This window comes from Mustela lutreola, chromosome 5 (genome assembly GCF_030435805.1).
Source record: "Mustela lutreola isolate mMusLut2 chromosome 5, mMusLut2.pri, whole genome shotgun sequence".
In the NCBI taxonomy this organism is placed as follows: domain Eukaryota; kingdom Metazoa; phylum Chordata; class Mammalia; order Carnivora; family Mustelidae; genus Mustela; species Mustela lutreola.
This window is the reverse complement of record NC_081294.1, coordinates 116473014-116488403: the sequence shown is the minus strand read 5'-3', so window position 1 is coordinate 116488403 and position 15390 is coordinate 116473014. Positions and strand designations below refer to the sequence as shown.

At 37.4% G+C, this 15390-nt stretch overlaps 1 protein-coding gene across 3 annotated transcripts; it reads left to right on the top strand.

The window, feature by feature from the left end:
• The first annotated feature begins 892 nt into the window (after positions 1 to 892).
• ARRDC3 (arrestin domain containing 3) lies at positions 893 to 15043 on the top strand. Of its 3 annotated transcripts, none has more exons than XR_009354064.1 (8): positions 893 to 1415; positions 5322 to 5403; positions 7301 to 7448; positions 8475 to 8577; positions 8909 to 9165; positions 9482 to 9644; positions 9875 to 10067; positions 12291 to 15043. XR_009354064.1 is itself a non-coding variant. In XM_059175463.1 (8 exons), exons 1-8 carry the CDS (start codon positions 1136 to 1138, stop codon positions 12345 to 12347), a joined length of 1245 nt encoding a protein of 414 aa, XP_059031446.1. In that variant the 5' UTR covers positions 896 to 1135; the 3' UTR covers positions 12348 to 15043. The 3 variants fall into 3 exon arrangements, 2 of the variants coding, with proteins under 2 accessions (XP_059031446.1, XP_059031447.1); XM_059175463.1 differs by having other exon boundaries at positions 896 to 1415; positions 9913 to 10067; XM_059175464.1 differs by lacking the exon at positions 7301 to 7448 and having other exon boundaries at positions 1357 to 1415; positions 9913 to 10067.
• Positions 15044 to 15390: the final 347 nt, after the last annotated feature.

Genomic DNA, 15390 nt, shown 5'->3' with positions numbered 1-15390 from the left:
ACATCTAGCTGTAGGTGGTGTCTTTAAAAAGTCTCTTTTCTTCCTTCTAGGAAGTGGTCAGGCCTTTTTCCCCCTGGTGTCATCATGCAAACAATTTGGTTGCTTTTCGTTGCTCTCTGATTAAGAGATGGAAGCGAAAACAGTTGTGGGGGGGTACCTATTGATTAAATTATAGTTGCTTCTCTTTCTTACTCCCTTATTCTCTTTGGCCTCTCTTAGGTTCGTTTGGCCTCGGCTGAGTTCATTTCCACACTGCCTACAACGCACTGGTCTTTTAAAAAATCCAAACCAAGAATGCTCTTGTGTACGAACATTATTTCTTGTCTGGGTTTTATTACTTTTCTTTCTTTCTTTCTTTCTTTTTTTTTTAATTCGTTAGATCATGCTCAGCAACCAGTCGCTCGCCCAACCGGTTCCTTTCTCCCCTTCCCCCATCTCTCTTCATACACCACTTCTTCCACCTCCCATCCAAGCAGTGGCCAAAACCCTGCAGTGCCGGTCACGCACGCTTCGGTTGGTCACTCAGCAGTTTGTCCTTACGTGGCTTTGCAAACAGCTTCCCACCCAGCCCTTGTCCCCCAGTGTCCCCGCTCTTTCATTCTCTATTCGAGTGTGCTCGGTAAGAAGGGGCTCCAGATAGCACGTCGAGGGTTTACGGTAGCCTGCCTACCAATAAGAGCCCAGAATGAAGAGAAGTCAGGTTCAGCCTCCCGACAGCCCCAGTGTCTTCTTCCCTTAGCTGTACACCTACTGTACCCGCGAGCGAGCGAGCGAGCGAGCGAGGGAGCGAGCCAGGCGCGGGAGGGGACGCGCAGAGAGGGCGGACAGCAGCCGCGGCGTGCGCATGCGCAGTGGGGTTGTTTTTCACAAAGCTGCTCTTAAAGTGAGCTGGCAGCCTCTAGCCGCCCGTCTTTGTAAGGAGACCACTGAGACTAGCAGGATCGCGGAGCAGCAGCCTCTCTGCTGCCCTGACTTTTTAAGAAATCTCAATGAACTATTTGTAAAGAATCACTGATCTTGCCTGCAAGCTTTTTGCACGGCAAAGACATCGATCAGTGTTAGGTGAAGATCACGTTTTATATGTGATCTCGACTTTTTTGTCTTACATTATATTTTTATAGATTTTGTTACAAACATGGTGCTGGGAAAGGTGAAGAGTTTGACAATAAGCTTTGACTGTCTTAATGACAGCAATGTCCCTGTGTATTCTAGTGGGGATACAGTCTCAGGAAGGGTGAATTTAGAAGTTACCGGGGAAATCAGAGTGAAATCTCTTAAAATTCATGCAAGAGGACATGCGAAAGTACGCTGGACCGAATCAAGAAACGCCGGCTCCAATACTGCCTATACACAGAATTACACTGAAGAAGTAGAATATTTCAACCATAAAGATATCTTAATTGGACACGAAAGAGGTAAGTTTTTATATTATTCAGAAGTCATTAGACCTTTTTTTCCTTTGGGAAAGTACCTTTTCAATTTTTCTGAAATTAATGTAATTCAGCTCCTGGCATAACACATAGCAGTTAAAGATTAGCAAAGTTGGAAGATTTGGGTTCTTGACATTCATCGTGTCTTAAACCGTAATGCATGCAGGCATCTGCAAAGTGACTGCAAACTGCACTTAATTCAACTACCTCTATACCCGGCTTGGTTTGTTCCATACGCACTTGCAATACCTTTCTACCTTATTTGTAAATTCTACTTAAATCCAATTCAGTGATTTTATTAATAAGTTTTCAAGTGAAATGCTAAAATCTGCAGTCCAGTATTCGATTTCTTTCCTTGCAGTGTGCAACCGTAGATTTTAAAAACTAAGCTTCAGTGAAGAAATGGAGTAACATTTAAGTGGATTAATAGATGCTTTTCATTTTTAATATTGACACGCAAAATACTATAAGGAATTCATCATTGTTCTTTGATAAAGGATTTCTGTGGCTTATTTTGACATATGGTATCAACACCCCACGTGTTTTTTCCCTATTCTCTCCAGATCCTTTTATAAATTTACATCAGGCATTCTCTATCTTAAAGGACAGTATCTATCATTATGATAGGTTTCAAATCAGTTTTAGAAACCATTTCGGGTCAGTAATTTTCTTTTCCGAGTATGATGCCTAACTTTGGAACGTGCATTCAATGAAACCCGTGCCAGTCAAATGGAATTGAAAAGTATTCGGCACATTGGATTTGGTTTTTGGTTGGAAAAGGGAGATAAACGGTTGTCAAGGCGAGAAGAGGTCCTGAGATTTCCAATCTATTGTTTAAATGGTTACATTGTGGAAATATAGGAGACTCTAAGCTTGTTTTTCTAAGTTTCCACCCTTTGTTAGAAGCGGTTCAATCCTGTTTCGGACCAGTTCTGGGGGGTGGTGAGGAGGGGCGCTTGTTCTGCTCTCAGCAGATTGGTTACACGCGTCAGGTGGTGGCGATGACTTAATTCCTAGCCCAAGAAGAATATAATGTTAAAACTGGTTATGTAATTTTATGCTTCTCCTTTTTAATGCAATATTTAGTTCAAATGTTAACGATTTTTCATAAAGTACAGCACGTCTTTAACCTTTTTTATATTAAAAAAATACACATCCCTGAGGAAGTGCAAATGGAACTAAGACAAGTGTCGAAATGAAGGATGCTTTGAGTTACCGCATGTAATCATTTTTTTAAATATTAAGATGAAATCACTTCTTCAGTTGGGATTTCACAGTTACACATAGGTAATCTGCATCCTGAAATAATTTTTAGTTAGTATTTACAAGCAGTAACACTGGTAAGATGCAAATGCCGAATGACAGCCTTGGTATTTTTTGGAAAGCAGACACGAGTTTGTCTTTGAACCTTTCTGGACATTGCAGCTTTTTATAAAATGGATAAGAAACAAAGGTTTTGAGGGAGATGAGGCTTGCAATGGAGTAAAGGTAGAATAATGACTTACGGGGACAAGCACAATTTCTTTAGTTGTTCCATGATTTCTTCGTAAACAAAAGTATGTACCCCCTACCCCACGAGATGCCCCGCAATCCCTGCAAAGCGTGGACAAGCTCTTAGCTGGAATAGTTTCAATGACTTAAAACTGGGACCTCTCAAACTAGCCTGGTAACTGAGACCCCGCCCCGGGCGCCCGGCGATAGGCGGAGCCGCGTTTGTTAGCCTGTTGCTAAGGCGATGCCAGGCTCTGATTGGATTGGGCGCGGGCGGGTGGGGAGAGTGGGCTCGCGCCGGTTGGGGCGAGGCTTGGAACCGGCGTGCGCCGGTAAAGGTCCCTCCAGAGTGCCTGCCCCCGCCCCTATTCGCGTCCCTCCCGCAGCTTCTGGAGGCGGCGTGGCTCGTGTCACCGAATGTTGTCGCCCCTCACCTCCCTGCTTGGCGCCCCCCGAAAAAAAGCGATTTCGGGTTTCCGCAGAGTAGATGGGGAGAAGCTCCTGCTGGCCTCGCAGGTGCCGAATAGCCCCTGGGCGTAACTTTCACTGACGAATCTATTCAGAAGGAACTTGGGCACGCGGGGTTAGCGGGACCCCATTTTCCTGTTTTTCGGTCAGGTGGCTTCTGTAGACGTTCACTGCCTTTTACTTGAAAGAAATTGTGTTTCCCGACTTGTGTAGTCACCAGACCCGCTACCTTGATTTGACCTGGGAACAGACCGTCAAGGCTGGCCGGGAGGGGGAGGAAAAGTGATACGGCGAGTATCCTCTGACCCCTCCCCATTGTTTCCCAGAGACTGTGCAGCCCTGGCCTTCCTCCCCCCGACTCCCCGCCCCAGTTTCCCTCACCGCAACTGTAAAGGTGTCAGGGTGGCCCGAGCCAGATCGAACCGGTCACCGGCTGGGGCGTGTAAAGCGGAAGCGCCGCGGTGCCATCGCCCCGCCCCCAGTCTAGCAGGCTAGGCTGCGCGAACGCGAGCGCGAGCGCCGCGCGACGTATGCCGTATGTATAGCGGAGCGCGCGGGCGGCGGCGGCGCGCGGGCGGGCCGGCTGGGATCTGCTCGCGCCGGTTTAGGCCGGTCCTCTCCTGCTCCGGTCTAGTTCTTGATTGACAGCCCGGCACTTGTTTACCACGGCGCGGCCGCCGCCGCCGCTCGCCTCAATGAGAGTGCTGAGCTGGCACAAAAAGGGAGCGAGAAGGGACGGAAAGGAGAGGGAGGCAAACTTCGGGCGCCTTCGAGGGGAGCGAATTTAAATAGCCCCCAACTCACCGGTTTTCGGTGCTGAAATTCGTTCAGAGGATTTGCACAGGGGGCGAGGAAAAACAGTATTGAGATAAAAAGGAATCATCATGGTTTCTGAATAAAAGTACCCGCAGATACACGCTTCCCCCCCCCCCTTTTCTCTTGATGTAACGGAGGCATCACGTTGTGTCTCTTCAATACTTCGGTGAGAGAAAGTTCAATGATAATACCAATTTCATCTACACTCATGGCTGCTGTTGGCTTCTACACCGAAAGACTACATCAGTACAGACGTGTCTGTAATTACACTAAGAAAGCTAAACTAGAAGTCAGTTTAAGAATTCAGAATCCTCTCCCACATTTTTGTTAAATACGTATATATTTTGGAGAAATTTAAAAAATATTGGGCCTAAAGAAAATGGGTTATAAAATGAAAGGTCATTCTCCTAGCAATTGGAAACAGCCTAATTAGAGTTCACTTTTCAAGGATGTGGACCAGTGTTGTTTCCCAGTGAGCAGGAACCTTTTAAATCCTAAGATGTATTTTTATGTGCAGATTTTTAGCTGTTGCTAGGACAAACTTAGTGTGAACATTTTAGGTTCAATAAAGAATTTTTATTTTTAGCTCTGAAACTGACATTTAAATATCACTTCCTTTTTTTTTTAACTTAAGCATTTGACGAAGTTTTCTAATGGTTTTAAATTGTAACATTCATGTCATCTGCATCAAAACTGACAGACTTGAAAGGTTTGCACAAATTTTAATTTATATATAGTCTTATGATAAATTTTTAAGTAAACCATTGGAGACAAAGATAACCTCTTTGAGACTTGAGCTCTGACTCTGGTTGAGCATCTACTATGTTAGACACAAATGCTTTACAGTTTGGGTAGTTTACAAAAAAATAAAAAAAAACACCTGCCTTTAAGGGCACAAGTATTGATTATCCCCATCTTACAGATGAGGCAACAGAAGAGTTGAAATTTGTAGTAACTCACCCAGAGGAAGTGACAGAAGTTAGAATTAAGATCTCTCAAACTCCAAAGCTTGTGGCCTTAATTAATTATTATAGGAGTACCTTTAGAGTACTGCCACCAGGGAGAGTGTGTAAAGGTTTAAAATCAAGTCTTTTGTTTTCTCTTTGTTTGTTTTAGATGATGATAATTCAGAAGAAGGCTTCAACACTATTCATTCAGGAAGGCATGAATATGCATTCAGCTTCGAGCTTCCACAGACGTAAGTATTATGAGTAACAGGCATTTTTAATAAACCTCCATTCTTTTAAAGTTAAAATTATTCTAAATTTAAATATTTTTAGTTTTTAAAAAAACCCTTTTCATCACTGAATATTGCTAGAGGAAAACAATACACTGAAAAAGAAGCTGCTTTTTAATATAGCATGGCAAAATTAAAGAAAGCAAAGCTCAATTCTTAGTACTCTGTCTCAAAATCTGTGAGATCTTTAAAACTTAAATAGTATTTCATCTACCCCGAGTGAATTGGAAGGTGCTAATCAGAATGTAAGCCCTTTCTATTTTATCATCAGTTGACATTAGTGGAAATTTAGAACTTATCAAAACTCTTAACTCAGTAATTTATGAAAATCCAGTGTTTTATCTTTTCTGCTAATGCTAACCCACAGCAGTAATGTAAAAAGATAAACATTAATTAGGAATAATTTAACTTTATAATGATCTTTTGATAATGAAATTAATAGCTTCTGTGCAAAGACCTATTATAAAAGTCATACAACTGATTCGGTGACCCGGATTTAAAAGGAAACACCTATCAGATAATTGAATATAAGGCATGGATTATAGTAAGGAAAAAGGAAAGTGGTTTGTTCTTGATGTAAAAATAGGTCTTCAAAGCGATTATTCCCTCCCTGCCAAATTTTCTTATTATCTTTGTTAATTGTAGTACTTGAATTGTTACTATGCGGATAAATCAGAGTATTCTATTTACCATATTATTTAATGTCATTCTAAATGTAGTGCCCCAATCTGCTTTAAGAGAAATACTGTAAGTCTATGAATATATTGCTAATATTGGGTCTGACTAGTTTATCAACCAAAGTCACTTAAAATAGACTCTGGAAGACTTACATAAATACTACATTTCATTTTTCCATGCTATACACGTTAATGCAGGAGTCTAAAATGAAAAAAAAAAAAGGTGTAAAAATCCCACTACTTTTCATGTTAATCTAAGCTAGCACTTTACCTTGTAAATAACTGAACACTGGGCATTTTGCTAGTGAAATTATGAAAGAGACTAAACTCACTGCAGTAAAACCTTCTACAATTAATGAAATCTGGGAGAGGTGAAAACCAGTTCTGATTCCCTTTATAGAGATTAACAGAATTGTTTCTTTCTCTTATTAAGCCAGTACAGTTAGAAAACATGGCCAAAAAGAACATGAGAAAACTAGGAAATGGAAACACAGCTTTTTTAGATTTTTAGTAGACTTTGTAAAAGGTGAAATTCTTGAAATTATAACAACTCTTCTAGATATTCTCTAGATCTTCTTACTTATTATAAAAAAAGAGAATTCCTAAGCCAGTGTGTAAACTTTCTCAATAGAAATATTAAAACCGGGGTGCCTGGGTGGCTCAGTGGGTTAAGCCTCTGCCTTCGGCTCAGGTCAGGATCCCAGAGTCCTAGGATCAAGCCCCACATCGGGCTCTCTGCTCGGCAGGGAGCCTGCTTCCCTGTCTCTCTGCCTCTCTATCTACTTGTGATCTCTAATAAATAAATAAAATCTTAAAAAAAAAATATTAAAACCATTCTTAACTTTGTTTTTAAATTAAATTTTTTATTTCAAGAATTGATTTCCAGACTTTCATAATTTTGCCACCAGCGTTAAAAGCAGCCTCTTCTTAGTTTAAAGGGATTGTATTCTTCTGGCTTTTTAAAGCAAAATTTCTATAATACTTTTGTGTTAGCTATTGTTTATTGGAAAACAGAAGATTTTTTTTCCCCAATGACTTATCCCTTTAGAAATTAAAAAAAAATTGTTTGCTACCTCATTGATATATAAGCAGTGGAATATAGTAACACTTCTATGCTGACCAACTGTATAATTATTAAAAAGAGGTATAAAATTAATATATTGAATTTATATTCTGCACAGACCACTTGCTACCTCATTCGAAGGCCGACATGGCAGTGTGCGCTATTGGGTGAAAGCCGAATTGCACAGGCCTTGGCTTCTACCAGTAAAATTAAAGAAGGAATTTACAGTCTTTGAGCATATAGATATCAACACTCCTTCATTACTGGTAAGAACTGACTGAATTCTTCATTCTTCGTTTTTGGCATATAAATACTAAAGAATAATCACCTAAACTATGCAGTCTCTATACTTTCACAAGAGTGATTTTAAATTCCATAAATACTGTTTTTTAAAAACAGAGTCAAGAGCACATAAATTAGTGAAGAATATGCTCATATTTTCTGATACTATAATAACTTTAAGAAAACTTTAAAAGTAAAAACAGCATATAGTACAAAATAATTCTCACTCGGAAGTTAAAAGAATAACAAAAAATAGATTTGTTCCCTGGATAATTTCAGTGGAGGAGGAACAGTAGTATCCATTATTATTGTGAGACAGTATCACTTACCATTGAAAGATCATAATCTAACCCTTGGACTGCATTGCATATTCCAATATAGGGATAGTTGTCAAGTGATGGGGAGATTGTCACTTTGATGAAAAATCAATCATATTTTAAAAGAAATCCCTTTTAATTGCATTTTTTCACAATATTCAAATTTGACCTTAAAAACTTTATTTGGTCTAAACAAATGATAACATCTTTAAGCAAGTAAGAATCTTAAAAATGAGAGTTTTCCTTTTTTCACATAACTGATTTTTATATTCTCAAAGAAAGATGTTAACATTTGGGATAGTAACCAAGTTGCTTTCCAAGCTGCCTTTTTTTATAAGGCAGTTGAAGTGGAATGTGGAAAGGGTTTTTTTGTTTGTTTGATTCGTTGGTTGGTTTGTTTTTAATTACTTTATTTGTAAATAGTGTGAGCTAAAACTATGTTTATGGAATATATTGTTAAGCCCTCTACCCCTTTTTTTTAATTGGGTGGAGAATATACATAAGATGAAAATAATTGTATAATTCAGAAGCCATTGGTTAGTTTTTTTTTTTAAGTATATCTGAATACACCTGGAAAAAAACAACACTGTTTTTAATTCTTATTCTCCAAAAATTTAGGGTTTTATTTTAAAACATTGTGTTATACTGTCTTAATTTGTGCATTGACCTTTTTCTCTAATTTATTTCTTACAGTCACCCCAAGCAGGCACAAAAGAAAAGACTCTCTGTTGCTGGTTCTGTACCTCAGGCCCAATATCCTTAAGTGCCAAAATCGAAAGGAAGGGCTATACCCCAGGTATGTATGAGATGGACTCCCACAGAAAATGATCCTTCTTCACTCAGCTTTTGTGTATTAAGTATTTAGTATTTCTACTAAATGCACATACAATATGATATTCTTGGTAAGAAATAACCCAGTTTTCTTTCATAAATGTGAATGTAATGTCCGTTCTTAACAGCTACTAAACATGAGTAGTTCATTTTTATAATTCTAAGTTTCTTGCCACTTTTGGGACTGTTTTTCATCCATGTAGTCCATTGACCTTTCAGACTTTGGCTTAAGAATCTACATTTTTGGAGGTTTGGTTGTTTTTGTTTAACAGTAGATACATATTTTTTCCCTCTAGGTGAATCAATTCAGATATTTGCTGAGATTGAGAACTGCTCTTCCCGAATGGTAGTGCCAAAGGCAGCCATTTACCAAACACAGGCCTTCTATGCCAAAGGGAAAATGAAGGAAGTAAAACAGCTTGTGGCTAATTTACGTGGGGAATCCTTATCATCTGGAAAGACCGATACATGGAATGGAAAGTTGCTGAAAATTCCACCAGTTTCTCCTTCTATCCTCGACTGTAGCATAATTCGTGTGGAATACTCACTAATGGTAGGTATAGATTTAAGGGTTTGTTTAGTATTAAAGTCATGAGGATATGTCTTACTCCAGGATTTGGGTTTTGTATTCTATAGATCATATATACAAATACATGTAAGCCTTTAATTTGAATTACAATTACTAATTTTACCTCACATGTAAACTACTTCATGTAGTACTACATGTAGTGATGGAACTTTTTTTTTTTATATTCTGTGTATATGTAAGTAAATGAAGGCCCAAGATAACATTAAAGTTGGGTTATTAGTTTTTAAAGAAAGAAATAATGCTTGTAATACTAAACCTACCATCTCCTTTCAATGTTTAGGTATATGTGGATATTCCTGGAGCTATGGATTTATTTCTTAATTTGCCACTTGTCATTGGTACCATTCCTCTACATCCATTTGGTAGCAGAACCTCAAGTGTAAGCAGTCAGTGTAGCATGAATATGAACTGGCTTGGTTTATCTCTACGTGAAAGACCTGAAGGTAATTTGATAATGCATGTTTAAGCCTATTCTCTTATTATTTTGAAGAACATAATTTTGCCTTTAATATCTTATGATTAAACTTTTGTCTATACATGTAGAAAGTAGATATGTCCCTAATATTAGATTTAAAACATATATCCCCCTAGTTTTAATCACAAAACAATTACTATTTTTATCTTGACATTCCTTTTTAATACCTACTATTCTGTGTATTTTGACATGCATAAGAACATGGTGTTCGAATTGCGTGTATCTTTTTCCTTCAGCACCACCCAGCTATGCAGAAGTGGTAACAGAGGAACAAAGGCGGAACAATCTTGCACCTGTGAGTGCTTGTGATGACTTTGAGAGAGCCCTTCAAGGACCACTGTTTGCATATATCCAGGAGTTTCGGTTCTTGCCTCCACCTCTTTATTCAGAGGTAAGCACTAGCTCAAGTCTGAAATGGGCTGACTCTCCTGGGAAACAGCATTACAGACTTTTTAAAAAAATACAGTTAGGTTTTGATTATCATTACGTTAATAGAAAAATATAATGTAGAACAACAGGATTAAACATTAGATTAAATTTAGTAAGTAGGATTCTTACATCATTGGGGAAGTAGGGATAATGATTTAATATCATGCTTACAAAATGCCTGTTAAAGGAATAATTCATATTTTAAAGCATCAATAGGAGTGGCTTTTACATGCATGAACTACTTAAGTAGCTAGAATTTCTCTTATTTATCATCCTTTTCCAATTTAATTCTTGCATATTTTAACATTCCCAGTCATAGGGGAAGATAACATATTTGCAAAACAGGTTATACAAACATTTCTACACTGATCATTTTATTCATCTCATGTTGATGACCACTGAGCATTACGTGAATAAAACATGGCTCTTCTTGCGAGAAGCTCACAGACTGATGCAAATAACAAATTTAGAAGCAAAATACTCCGTAACATTAGAAATGCACACAGTTCATTTGAAGAGTAGTTCATTAGGCCCTGGAAATCAGGAAAGGCTTCCCTCGGAAGGTGATTGAAGTTCTTCAGAATACATCTTAATATATGTTGTGCAGGGCTTTAAAGTTGGCATTGATACCAATATAATGCGAAGTAATTTTGTAAATAACTAGAATCAGCCTTACCCTTTTGGTGATCACAGATAGGTCTTTATTTAACAGTGAAATATTACTCCCAAATAAGACCTAAGTGGGATTGCTTCACTCTGCAAGAAATTGTTGCTTTTCCCCCTTAAGATCATGGCTAGAAGAGTTCCTTTTCCTCCAGATGTGTTTAAATAGAAGATCACTTTAATTGTTGATTATAGGATATTTAGAATTTGTTCTTGCAAATTCTTAATTAGCCATAGTTTTTCTATCCCACTGTTCTGTTTCACGGAATTTGTCCTTACGTGCTAAAAGTTCTCCCACTTAACTATAGATTTTGTTAAATTTTTATGCTGATATTTCTATCTTAAGTCAGTAATTTCTGATTTGATCTGAGACTTTCTGCCTTTACAACAGGCATTTTAAAAGAACTACAATGTCAGTCATCCACTTTAAAGCAAATTTGTGGCAAAATTCTACAACCACCTTTTCAAGTGAACTAAAGATAATTAAGAGAATTAAAAATTTCTAAAATTCTAAATTGGTTCAGAATATGATTCAGTTAATAGTCACATAGAAGGGAAGAAGTTCTGGCCTGCATTAAAGTGTTTTTCTCTTAAGTCATTAAAAGTAAAGTTACTTGCTTTTTTTCCCTTCAAAAACACGTTTTACCTAAAGTTCTGTGAGGCACTTTGGATTATGCTACATTTAAATGCAAATAAAAATGGGTCTTACCCAAAAGGTTTCAGTAAAAGAAATGTTTTAAAGCCAACCACTTGCCTTCCTGTGCTCATTCTCTACCTGAGAATCGACTAAAATACATTAATTTTGCTTAAATATATGTGCATATTAAAGTCTCTCTAGTCATAGAAAAGGTGGGCAGACTGTAGAGCATTCTGGTTTAGGATTGCTATTTCTTGATACACAGTTTTCTTAGGCCTTCTCTAGTGTTTAACATTCATAGGTGGTTACTTCAGATAACCACCAAGAACACTGTTCACACAACTGCATTCTTCCCAAAGCCTAGAAAAGAGTTGACTTTTTTTGTAGAAGGATGAAAAGGGACAAAAGGAGATCATTACTATGAAATTTTTCTCCACTCTCTATTTTGAGTCTTAAGTATTACTGAATGCTGAGTAAAACACCGCAAGGGCATACCTATAAAAATTTTACTAATTTCGGGGGCACCTGGGTGGCTCAATGGGTTAAGCCCCTCTGCCTTTGGCTCAGGTCATGATCTCAGGGTTCTGGGATTGAGCCCCGCTTCGGGCTCTCTGCTCAGCAGGGAGCCTGCTTCCTCCTCTCTCTGTGCCTGCCTCTCTGCCTACTTGTGATCTCTATCTGTCAAATAAATAAAATCTTTAAAAAAAATTTATTAATTTTGTAATTAAATATCAGGCACTTTATAGATAATATTTTCTCGCTTCCCCTACATGCTGTGTATGTTCTGAGTCAATTCCTCAGTAGTACTTAGAATGTTAGTCATTGCTGCATTTTTACTAGACTTGATCAGATAACTTTGTAATTTTTTTTAACTCTTCTTTTTAGATTGATCCAAATCCTGATCAGTCAGCAGATGATAGACCATCCTGCCCCTCTCGTTGAAGGAATACTTGGTTAAGTCAAGTTGATGTGGGTTCCGAACTGTATCTCTTCCCAGCTGAGGACAGAGAAGTATCTTGGAGACACGTTTTCAGAGGAAGTGGAATTGCTTTTGCCCAGAAAAATGGCAAACACATGAAACAACCAGTGATCATGCTTTAGAAGCCTACAGCAACATTCTGGGACTGCTCCAACATGCTTGAAGATCTAAGCTTTTCTCCTTTAAAACAGGCACATACTTAAGAGCAGTCTTCTTAGCCTATGGTCATACGTGTCAAGACACCACGTTGTAAAGAGGGATGATTTCCTTCTTTTGATTTGAAAATTTGCACATGCTCAATGCTTACATTGTGCAGTTCCGATGTCACTACAGCTTTTTTTTTTTTTTTCCATTTATGCCAGACTCTTGATACTGTTTAAAAACTTGTTTGCGGTCAGCACAACAAGGAACAAAAGAAAGCTTTGAAAAAACTTTAACATGAAAAAAAACCGCACTGACTTTTTTTTTTTTTTTTTTTTAATTTAATATAGCCTGGACTATACCTGCGTATGCACATGCTCAGAAATGTCCTACTAGGCTGACCATGTATCACCTCTTCAGCTTGGATCCTATTGTGGATTTATTTACAAACATCAAATGCCTTCAAGCCAATCCTTCTTGCTGTATGTTTTGCAGCCTACTGTAGTAGATACGCAACAGATATGTGGGAAAAGAGATAAGAGGAGGAAGCTAATAAGAGACTTTGTCAAGATTGTATACCTTCTTGGTTTCTTTTAAGAATTTGTTGCCTTTCTACTATTACAGCAAAGCAGCATTTTGTTACTGACTGCCTAAAATCACTTAATCTCAGGTGAACGCATCACTTGCCAAACTGTTGGAATGCTATTTGTGTTTCGTTGCACTGTTGAGTTACTTTTTTTTTTGTTTGGTTGGTTGGTTGGTTGGCTTTTTAGAGAGGGAAATTTGGAAAAGGGACATACACAAAAGTGATAACCCACCCACATTCCCTTTTTATCATTACATAAAAGAAGAAACTAGCAGAGCTAAGAATGGAGTAAAGAAAGGCAGTATGGCAGGCACCAGCAAAGAGTTAAGGGCTTGTTGCTCTTAAAAATTATTATTTTTATTATTTTAAGAGTATGGAAATTCTCCAGTCACAGGAGGGGGAGAAAGTGCATTTATTTTTTTAACAGAGTTACTTAATTACCTCCAATACACCTATGTTGGAAATCATTTTGCTGGTGCAGTGTTTTCTGAGCAGGAATATATATATATATATATATATTCAGGTTGTGATTAGAGAGCTTACTTTATACATTTCATATCCCGCTCCAACTTCTCAGAGCTCGAAAACCCAAGTTTATTCTGAAAGTGTATAACTTTAAAATTACAAATACTAGAACGTGTGCTGGAATGAGAACTGTTTTCTATTTTTGTGGGATTTTTTTAGTGACAGTATTTTTTCCATTATCTAAAGAACATTTTGCTAAACATGAGAAACCACTCACTTTGAGTATATATAGGTAAGAGCAACTACATCAGTAAATTATAGTTTGTATTAAAGATAATTTACAGTTGGCTCATAACAAATATACCAGCATTCATGATGACACTTAAAAACCATTTTCCAAGGTACCAAGTGTACTAGTGGTCTTATTTTAGAAGGAATTCAGCTCTGATGCTTTTAATGAAAATCAGCATCTGTGATGTTGCAACATACGTGTGAAATGGGTGTTACATCTATCTGCCATTTAACCCCACATTTAATAAAGTGGCTGAAAATAATAGTAACTCTGGCTTGGTGCTTGACCTGGTTAAATACTGTCTTAAAGCTTCATACAAAACAAACAGGCTTTTCCATAAGTGGCCTTTAAGAAAACATGGAAGACAATTCATGTTTGAAAAATGCTGACAGGGTGAAGAAAGCCCAGCGTAAAAATCACGTTTTAAGTGATTCAGTAAAGGGTTTGGGCTCCCGTAGCAAACTAATACTAGATAATAAGGAAATGGGGGTGAAATATTTTTTTATTGTTGTTAAATCATTTTGTGAATGTCCCCCTCAAAAGAAGCTAATGGAATATTTGGCATAAAGGGCATTTGGTGGTTTTATTTTTGTTGGGGGGGAGGTTGTCTGAAAATCCCTTTTCTTTTCTCTCTTATGTCTAACTGACTAGGGAACAATTGTTGATATGCATAGCATTGGAATACTTATCACCGTATACTCTTATAAATAACACATGAAGTGAGAATGACCAATATTCTGATAATTGGCACTGGGTCACAAAATGTGATTAAATTTTAAATATATATAAAACTTTATCAAATAAAGTTTTATTTACCCCATTAAAGTATTTGTTTACTTTTCTTATTTAGAGGCATTACTTTACTCTTTTCCAAATATTGGTCAATTCCTGACCTAAGATGTGAGGTTCACAGTTGTATTCCAGTATTCAAGATAGAGTCCTGATTTTGCAATTAGGAAAAGTAAAACCCAAAACATTAGCAAAACAAAGTGCAATATTAAATGTTTGCTTTATAGATTATATTCTATGGCTGTTTGTAATTTCTCTTTTTTTCCTGTTTTATTTGGTGCTGAATATGTCCTTGTAGGCTCTGTTTTAAGAAAACAATATGTGGGAAATGATTTAATTTTTCCTATTGCTCTTCCTTGTGGAAAATAAAGTGTTTTGTTTTTTTTCTTTTTTGTAAAATTGTTTGGAGACTTAATTGAATCTTGCTCGTGTTAGTAACTCATCATACATGCAAACATTATTAGGACTACAGTTAAACTATATTTTTAAACCAGTCTGGGTAGGAATTGCTTCAAGCGACCAAAGGGAATTACTGAAGCCTTAAAGGAATTTTTAATAATAATTATCATGGCATAATAATTCATCAAGTTTCAGATGCCTGCTTTCTTTTTTTTTTTTTTTTTTAATAAAACCTGTAAGTTCATTCTATAAATGCCAGTCCTGTATGAACCAAACTTAACCAGGTAAAATAGTTTCACCTTCAGGTACCAATTCCCTCTTGCAATGATGTGTC

Excerpts from the sequence above, each read along its gene's own strand:
- ARRDC3 (XM_059175463.1), top strand. The coding sequence starts at position 1,136 with ATGGTGCTGGGAAAGGTGAAGAGTTTGACAATAAGCTTTGACTGTCTT. Across the intron at positions 1,416-5,321 it reads CTTAATTGGACACGAAAGAG|ATGATGATAATTCAGAAGAA; the intron begins GTAAGTTTTTAT and ends TGTTTGTTTTAG. Across the intron at positions 5,404-7,300 it reads AGCTTCGAGCTTCCACAGAC|ACCACTTGCTACCTCATTCG; the intron begins GTAAGTATTATG and ends TATTCTGCACAG.